The sequence below is a fragment of the Pyrus communis genome, chromosome 11 (assembly GCF_963583255.1).
Source record: "Pyrus communis chromosome 11, drPyrComm1.1, whole genome shotgun sequence".
NCBI lineage: Eukaryota > Viridiplantae > Streptophyta > Magnoliopsida > Rosales > Rosaceae > Pyrus > Pyrus communis.
The window spans coordinates 4,494,951-4,504,440 of record NC_084813.1 but is presented as its reverse complement, the minus strand read 5'-3'; the positions used below and the strand labels follow the sequence as shown (position 1 = coordinate 4,504,440).

The following is a 9,490-nucleotide window of genomic DNA, read 5'->3' as shown; positions in this document are numbered from 1 at the left end:
TTTGTGAACTAATGAAATCCTGCTAGGGTTTCATTCAACCCACCAAGCCCGCCAATTTTGCTGAATGGGATGGTCTAGTGCATTGTTTTAGGTAATCCATACGTGTGGCGTGGTGCACACGCTAGAGGTCTACAGATGTGATTTACGGGGAGACATTCCCTTTTGCATTTAAAGCTCAATCCACACGAGAATTAAAAGTAATGTTATTCATATCATGTTTTTGTATCATATTTTTATACCATCTTAGGTGGACCCAGCTTCTTTGCCCTCCCACTTCCCATACACTCACATCCCCTCCTATTTTGTGCGGTCACGGTTAAGCCACTTCCTATACACTCACACCCCCTCCAATTTTGTTGAATAGGATGGTCTAGTGCATTGTTTTAGGTAATCCATCACGTGTGGCATGGTGCACACGCTAGAGGTCTACGGATGTGATTTACGAGGAGATATTCCCTTTTGCATTTAATGCTCAACCCATGCGAGAATCAAGAGTAATGTTATTCATACAATGTTTTTATATCACATTTTCATACCATCTTAGATGACATTTGATGTGAACAGTCACATCATTTGAATAAATCATATTTTTAAATTTAGTTCATTATTTAATAAACTAATAATTAAGAAAAACTAGTTAATTAAATGATGATTGTGGTATATGAAGAGTCTTTCCCCTTCATTTTCTTGGGTTTTGCAAATTGGTATGGAAATGTTGCAAAACCCTAAGGGTAGTTTCAGCAACCACATTACTTACTTGTGGCGTCCCCTCTAAGGCCTTTGAATTTTGGTTACCACAAATGGAATAAGAGAGAAAACAATGTAGTTCATAAAACTTTGAGCATTTGGATAAGGATTCACAGAGAAATGAAAGAACAATGAGACAAAGATAGTTTCTCAAGTACTGATAAAAAGAAAATTTCTTGGAAGATACAAAATGTGCACAATATATATATATATATGATACAAATTAAGAAGTATATAACTCCAACTTCAAATTATGTTCTCAATCAGATTGAAACTGATGTAGAATGAACCTAAGACCACCCACATATGTAGTCAAGAATATAAACCAACAACAGAGAAAGTGGATAAAGCAGTATAGCCACAGAACTCATCCAAAGAGGGAAGGTGGTGCGGAAACTGGCAATCGCTCCCACCAGAATGCAAACAATTAAAATAACGAGAACTTCAGCTGAGAAGCTCCATGTCAAGTTTCGAACGTAAACCAGACCCAAGAATACTGCTAGAGAAAGTATGTTACTCATTGTCACTGACCCGTATATCTGCACATCAAAGTACTCATAGATTAGGACACATCATAGTTTGAAACCCTAAACTTCCTCAAAACTGCGAATGAGTCATTGAGTGTCATATTCCCGCTTTCAGGGTTTTTTTAATTTTTAGTGATTCTATCTACCTAACATACACAAAAAAGATGTCGATTAACAAACCTCGGAGTATGCCAAAGATGCAGTTCTTTGCTTTTTCCGGCTGACAAAAATTAGAGTGGTTACTATCTCACTGGAGCTAGCAAAAGGTAGAACAACAAATGAGATGAAGAACGAAGGGATACTCGTAGCTGTTGAGAAGTTGTCAACAGCATCAACAAGGGGATCAGCAACTGCAGCAGCAACTATAGTTCCCAGAAACAACAACACTACTGCTTTGGAGGCATGCCACTTGGCATTTTTTACATCCTCAACAAGCTCATCAATCTGATCCCCAAACTGATCATACTCCTTTTTTGTTTTCTGCGTATATGCATTCATACATTTTATCATACTAGTGTCAGACAATTAATCCATAGAAAATTAAATGGATTCAACTACTTACCTGATCATATTCCTCTAAAAGTTTCATCGACTGTGGAATCTTTCCACGGTCCATTATTGCCGCACGCTTAGCCTTGTTAAGCCATCTTGAGATTCCTCTGAAAAATTCGTCCTCGTCAATCTTTGAGTCATGAGATGTATCAAAATCTTTCATCACTTGTAAAATGGCTTCATCTATATTTATATCTATATCATCAAACTGGATTCCAATTATCAGAGATCTTAAGTCTGAGGTATTTAGGTAACCATCCGAATCTTGATCAAGTGTCTTGAATAACCTGTTATTACATCAACAAACTAGTCAAGGCATGAGCTAGGCGACTAAACCGTTTTATTCTTGATATATTAAAGTGTAATGAACACTAACTTTTGTATAATAACTTTGTTAGGGTCACCATCATTTGTAAGAAGTCTTCCGAGAGCATTTGTCTTCAATTGTTTTAGAATTTCTGACATCACATGCTTATGCTTTGAATATGCAAGTTTTCTCTTCTGAATCCATGGTTGAAATACCTGCATCAATAGTGGACTGACCAATTAATATTTGTGTAACGGATGGATAGTAAGTATCCTTTTACAAACAAAATCTTCTTAGCTACCTGATAAAAGCTATATGCGATCACGAAAGAGATGGAGACAGCGAGTGAAATCAGAATTGCTAAGCGACTATCTGAAGTTGCGTGGAAAACTTGGGGTAATTGGACAATTACAAACGGGATCAAAGAGATAATCATGATCCGTGCAGAATAGCTTGTCCAAATATCTGTGCTCACTCCAGATCCTGATGAAAAACAGTATATCATCATGTTACGAAGCATACATAATTTACACCAGCATTCTTGTTAAAACATTAAAATAGGAAGAAAATTAAAAATCTATATAAATGCAAAACTATATATAATTACATAAGCAATTGTCTGTACATTGTATGTATTCAAGTAGTGCTGCTTAAGCAACATAACTACTAATTCATTTTAACTCTTACTAATCAATGCTAGAAACCTTTCGACTTTATTTACTGTGAATGCCTGTACTGCATCTAAAGATAGATTTCTCTAAATTAAACCTCATTTTCTTCATATTTTTAATTTTTCACCTCTTTAATTTGTTCAAGTTAATTAACATTTACAAGCATTTGAATTGCACACATTTAGGCCAGAAGGGCGTAGAGAAGTACCGGTTAAGCTAAATCGTTTTTCATCTTTTTGATCAACTGCAATTGAATTTTCAATGTCACATTTGCCAACGATGAGACAGGTGCCCCATAGAATTGTCAGAAGCATAACATTTGATCCAGCCATCAACCCCATTCCAACGGAGACCTGACTTTGAGCCGTTTCTGTGTCTCCAGAAAGTCCAGATGCTGTTAAGAGACTCCACAACAAGAACATTCACTTGTTTACTCCATAATCCATAGTACAGTAGTAAAATGAATAACACATCAATTGAAATATCTTCTACTATTTTTTATAAGACCAACACGACTATTTGCATTTAGGTAAAGAGACAGCCCAATAGAAAGAGTGAAGTGGTATTTCCAAGTCTCAAAGTGACTTTCCAACTCCACCATTGTTTACATGTAAGTACACATATCTAGGAGGTCCACATAGAGGTCTTCTAACGAAATCTCTTAGTTTTGGCCCGCCAAACCAGCATATCCTAGCTTCGCAACTGTACATGATATGATCTAATGTTCTCTTGTGATACTTATATTTCTCTGTAATATATGCAATACTAGGGGAGGGATGGTCAAACAAAATATCGGTTACTTAGTTGAATTTTTTTTAACTAATTGAGCTACAAGCACTCGTTGCTACACATATCTTATTAATTGAGCAGATGACAACCTCCCAAATTATAAAGATATATGGACCACGTGTTCATGTAAGATTAGCTTGAATAATATTATTGGCACACAATCCGGTAACATAATTATGCATCTTATGCTTCATTGATTGTGATTTATATATAATTGTACACATCGTATGCGATCGTATATATACAAAATATAGTATATGGATGAGTTTTATCTAAGTTCCGCTAAATTAGGGTAGTTGATAGTAGTTTTGTAAACTTCACACTCTTCTAAAATTTTTTTTATTTTTTATATTGTTATTAAAAGGAGTGTGAAGTTTCGAACAAAAGATGCAAGAATAGAAACCCAAAAAAAAGGTATTGTAAATGTGAATTTAAACAGTTTATTCAACGTGTTCACCCAAAAATAAATAAATATTTTATATTGACGAGACTTTCTTATAGTCACTAACCCATTTGTTTTGTTCTCTTGAATTACAAGTTAACCAACATTTTTAAGGGGCGAAATCATGATTTTAGACTAATAACTACTCCACCATCACATGCACGTCACGTAATTGCTTACAAAAAAGAAAAAATTTGTTCAATGGCTACTTAAAATAAACAATTTTAAGCGAATGAACAAGAAAGTTGAGCTATTTGACCTTGTTTTTCTCTTTCCTTTGTCTGCGTCATTTGATTGTACTGCTAATGCAATAATCCTAGACGCGAACAAAAGTCAGTGCCTTACTTGTTTAGCACGTTGAGCGTAGAAGTCATCCTTAATATCAGCATATTGATTAATGCAATTGAGGGTATCCCGAAATAAGTCTATTATTATGCAAACCTTAATCCATTTCTTAATTTTATATAAAAAGAGAGAAAGGGTGGTTAGTAAGTTCATTATTTTTCAAAATATATTTAAAATAAATAAAAATAAAACAAAAGATAGCAACGGTCACACGCGTAGGTATGTGGCAAGAGGCTAATGTGGAGTAATACTCTGGACACTTACATAATTTTATGGATTATTATGTCCCAATGGAATGCATACCGGGGCATGCAAAGAATATTCTATACTAATTTACACTACAAGAGAAAAGGGCTTGAGCCCAAGATATAATGGGTTGTAGAGAAAGATCAAAAAGATCCTAACCATTGGGGCAATCCATCACTTAAGAGGCATGTACTAACATTTTTTTTTTATTTTTTAACAAACGATATCATCTACACTAAGGGTATAGAGAGTGGGTTAAGCCTCACAATAGGCTAGCGATTATGTGGTTCAACTTCGTTTTTGAAGATAATTGAACCGAAGATCACTTACTTACCGATGAAGAAATATCAGTAGACGGTGGTACTAAGTGGGGAGGGGCATGTACTAATATTAGAGATATAAAACTTTGCAATACCTTGATTTGATTGCGACCATTTGGCATATAAAAAGTCATAATCTTATTATCTAATAAAATTAATAATATGTTAATTCAATGCGTAAATTAAGCATGTAATTTCATGGCTGCAGATAGCATAACGTAACTTAATTACAAGACTACCTTTTGTCGATTTTTTTGTAGCGCTATATAAATAACTTGGAAGATTAAATTTGAGCTAGTTAGTCTAAGCTAAGATTGATGATGAAATGAAGTTAGCTTACCTAGAATAATGGTGGCATCAGGTAGAGAGCCTAAAAGAGGAAGAAAGAGACCGCCGACGATGCCAGGCCCTAAGATCTGCAGCAGAATCTCACTTCCATTAGATAAGAGCTTGGCTGAAAGGAACATCAAGTATCCATACACGAGAACGAGGAAGATATTTCCCAGAACTGTTGACGTGCATGGCAAGAACCCATATGTCTGTTCACAGCTGCTATCTGATGAGAACAAAGAGTCCATCAGCCCAGAGAAAAACGGTTTCCAAACATTTTGGTTTTGGAGTAGTAATTGGTTTCCTCCATCAGTGACCATACTCAAAGGGAAGTCATCATTTGTAATCGATCGACTTTGGCCTGGGCCGGCTTGTTCAAGTAACAAGATGGCTAGGAGTAGGAGTATTTTTGCAAGTTTCTTTGCCATGTTTTGGCTCGAGGCTGCTGAAATTAAGCTTGCACGTAGCTTTTCATTTGGTTGTTCTCCTTTGCGTCTGTATATATAGAGCTAGCTAGCTAGATTGCAAATGGTTTGTGCATGTTTTAGGCGGAGAGCTTTGTATATTTGCAAATTGTTTTGGTACCGTAGAGTGGAAACAAGAAGATAAAAAAATGACAACTCCAGTTCCAGCTCCAACTCCATATTATTACTCACCAATCCACCATAATGAAGTAAATATGACGTGTGTATTCTAAACATAAGTACGTGGCCACGTAGATTAACTAAACCATTAGATTAATAAAAATGCTTTTCTACCATTTAGTTTTATATAATCTCTCTAATAAAGATGAAACCTGCACGTGTTAGTAAGCCATACTTCTATTAAAGAGATGATATAAATGATAGTACACATAGATGATAAGTTTAACATTACTTTAGATTAATTGACAAATCCACAGAGACGATTTTATATTGCATGATTGGCATGAGCACGCTGATTTGCAAATAGTTATTTTCCTGAATTATGTTGATGCATTTTTTTGTTACTTCAATTTTATTTTCTTCATAGTGATGTAGAGGACGTATATATTTGTGTGTTGATACAAATGTGGTCACCTGTGTCACCTTATGCATATGCCTTCAGGGAGTCGGTGATTGCCATTTTTTTATATTAAAACTTGGTCTTATCCATGTTTGTATAAAGAAAAAAATACAGGGAAGATTCCAATTAAAAGTTCAAATAAAGCTGCCCAATTGAATTGATATATCATCATCCTAGGTTAGTTGATATTGATAAATATTATTATAAGCAAACATTCAATTTTAGTTGGTTAAGCAAGGAAGATTCTAAGCATATAGGTTTACAAACTTGACCTAATCAACTATAGCTACAATGTATGTGATTGAGTTATTATCCTTTAAAGATTAATTTAGAACTCGTTTTGGCTTCTTTGGGAAAAAAATTTGTCATTAAAATTATGAAAGCATGGTTAAAAAATGTTATAGTTGTCACTTAGTATTAAGGTTTAGTGATATTTTTTTTTATTTGTAAGTGTAAAGTCTTAAATTTAAATATTGATACTGACGAGTTCACAACCAATTTATTTCTTCATTCCTTATGTAAATAGGTTGTTGTACGTATTAAAAAACAAAACAAATAATAATATTATGACTTTATGAGTCTGACAATTGACAATCAACCATAGTTTTTAGGTTTTTAAAAATTAAAAATAAAATAAAAAAGGTAATTAATAATTTAATCCTACCACTACACATAACAAACTTTTTTTATATACAAAATAATAAATTTATACTAAGAGGTGGGGGAATAAATTAATTATGAACTGACTATTTTTTATATTCGAATCTAAGACCTCTCACTTAGAAGCGAAGAGAAAAATCATTAGTGTGAAAAATAGCAGGAGCAAGCTTAGTATCACCAACAGCCTTCACAACCACTTATGAACCCAAAAAGAACTACTAGTACCTTTCCGGCTTTCCCAATCATTTAATGATAATTCTCAAATAAGATATGGAGAATGAATTTTATACTAGGCCATATAGAGGATTGCTTGTAATCAAAAGAGTGAAAACGATCAAGAAGGGGAAATCGCTAACTAAAATAAACGCTCCATGGAGAATCAGAAGTGATAACAACACACTCAAGCTTTAACTGAGTCGTAGCATTTAAAGATAGGAAAGATCAGTAATCCCAAACCACCATCATTTTTGGTGCACAAACCTGAGATCAAGAAATTGTAACAAGCTTCTTTGAGGTAATAAAGTTACGAGCGCATCGCAAAAGAGACTTCAACAATGGAGAAGGCCGCATATAAATAGAAAAGCTAAGCAAAAGCATACTCTGAAAAAAATGGATTGAACTATCTGAACTCTCCCGCCATTGATGAATGCTTTCCCTTCCATCATGTTAACTTGGATTTAGCTTTATTTGCCTAAGCTTGAAGACGACATCTCCTAGATTTGCCACACAAAGTCGGAACTCCTAAATTAACAAAAAGACATTTTACCTTCTTTGAAGCTCAAGTAACGCTGAACCACAACTTTACGATTCCTTGAAGTAGAGATAAAATTGTAAGTACTTTTCTCTTATTGAAGAACTGACCAGAGACCCTACTATAGCTATCTAAGAAACCTTGCAGACTACGCAAAGTGACACTATCACTTCTGCATGAAAAATGAATAGATCGTCTACATACAGGACATGAGAATGAGAGATACAACCTCTTGGAGCAGGAATCAGCATAATGAGCCCATATAGCTGAAGTTGACTCAAGCCCCTCAATAAAGTCTCTTCAGTTAACCAGAAAAGCAATGGACATAGAGGGTCCCCTTGCCGCACTCCCCCAGCACAAAAGAAAAGGGCACGGGAAGAACCAGTGATTAAGATGGACGGTCAGCATATCTCAAGATAGCAGACACCCAATCCATAAAAACAAGTGGAGAAAAACTAAAATTAGTAAGCACCTGCGAAAGAAATGGCCATTTTAATGTATCAAAAGTGTTAGCTATATCAACTGTAACTCTCATGTTGCCACCACGAGATTTTTTATATCCAACACATTGAAGTACTTAGAAAAAGGCCAATACAATATGTTATACGCCGCCTAGGAATAAAAGCAGCTTGTTGAGGAGAAACAATGGCTGTAAGCCTGTAACAATAGAAGAAAGACGAACTGCCAAAATTTTAGGAATAATCTTGAACAGAAAATTCACCAAAGCAATAGGTTTATATCAAGTAATTGAAGTATGCCCCTCTACCTTCGGAACCAATGCCAAAAAAAATTATATTAGCATTGGGATAAAGCCAATTATACGGTAAGAACTGCTTCACATATTAAATAACATCATAGCGAACAAAATTTTAATAATGATGATAGAATAAACCTAGAAATCCATATGGCTCGGGCGCACTGGAAACGCTTGACAAAAATCATGTCTTCTTAATTTTCTCATTAGTAAGCAATGCAAACAAAAGAGCATTTTCATCATTAGTAACCACAGGGCGAATGACCTCACAAACCTCATCTATATCGAAATGATTAAGGAAGAGCTAATAAAGTCTTATAGAAGTTATATGATTCTCAATGGGATGAAGATCAGTAAGAAGACTATTACCATCATTTACACAACTCATACGAGAGCTCCAAGATTTGATGCATGCATAGGCATGGAAAAATGAAAAAGCTCAACCCCTTCAGTCAACCACTTAACACGAGCTCTATCTTTTCAAAGCGTCTCTTGCATTTTAAGGAAGTTCAAAACAGTAACCTTGGCGACAACCTCCTCCTAAAAAAGATCATCATTGATTCCCTAGCTGAAATTCTCTGCTGAATCAAAGAAAGATATTTCCAATGGCACATACAAGCTTTTAAAGTTTTCAACTTTTGCAGCATGATAAACATAGATCAACCACAGACAATCGTATTCAATCAACACTGAATTACAATTTTCCGAAAAGAACAAAGTTGAACCCACATAGATTGAAAACACCACAAGTCTTTGCTATTGAAGCAGAAAAGTAAGAGGATTATGATTACAGACTACCTTTGGCAATACATTAATGAGGCCAAGTCTAAGAACCAAACCAACCCATGTCATTTAAAAAAGATAAAACATTTTTTTTGTGCGACTACGAAATCTCCAACCGTTAGACCTAGGGGTGGAATTTTTTCCCGAAAATCCAGAACCGTCCCGAAATTTGACCGAAAAATACCCGAACCGAACTTTCCGAAAAATTCGATACCCGAAACC

The 9,490-nt window shown here is 35.0% G+C and overlaps 1 protein-coding gene across 1 annotated transcript; it reads right to left on the bottom strand.

The window, feature by feature from the left end:
- Positions 1–1,037: 1,037 nt before the first annotated feature.
- LOC137749243 (sodium/calcium exchanger NCL-like) lies at positions 1,038–5,755 on the bottom strand. The gene is made up of 7 exons (XM_068489347.1): positions 5,287–5,755; positions 3,013–3,198; positions 2,435–2,616; positions 2,203–2,348; positions 1,837–2,113; positions 1,455–1,754; positions 1,038–1,286 (listed from the first exon to the last, which is right to left on the bottom strand). Exons 1-7 carry the CDS (start codon positions 5,702–5,704, stop codon positions 1,038–1,040), a joined length of 1,758 nt encoding a protein of 585 aa, XP_068345448.1. The 5' UTR covers positions 5,705–5,755.
- Positions 5,756–9,490: the final 3,735 nt, after the last annotated feature.

What these genes read in the sequence shown, in the direction of transcription:
- LOC137749243 (XM_068489347.1), bottom strand. Translation starts at nt 5,704, where the DNA reads ATGGCAAAGAAACTTGCAAAAATACTCCTACTCCTAGCCATCTTGTTA. An exon ending in TTTTAGAGGAATATGATCAG is followed by an intron (nt 1,755 to 1,836) that starts GTAAGTAGTTGA and finishes GCATATACGCAG; the next exon opens with AAAACAAAAAAGGAGTATGA. An exon ending in CATCTTTGGCATACTCCGAG is followed by an intron (nt 1,287 to 1,454) that starts GTTTGTTAATCG and finishes TTTGATGTGCAG; the next exon opens with ATATACGGGTCAGTGACAAT.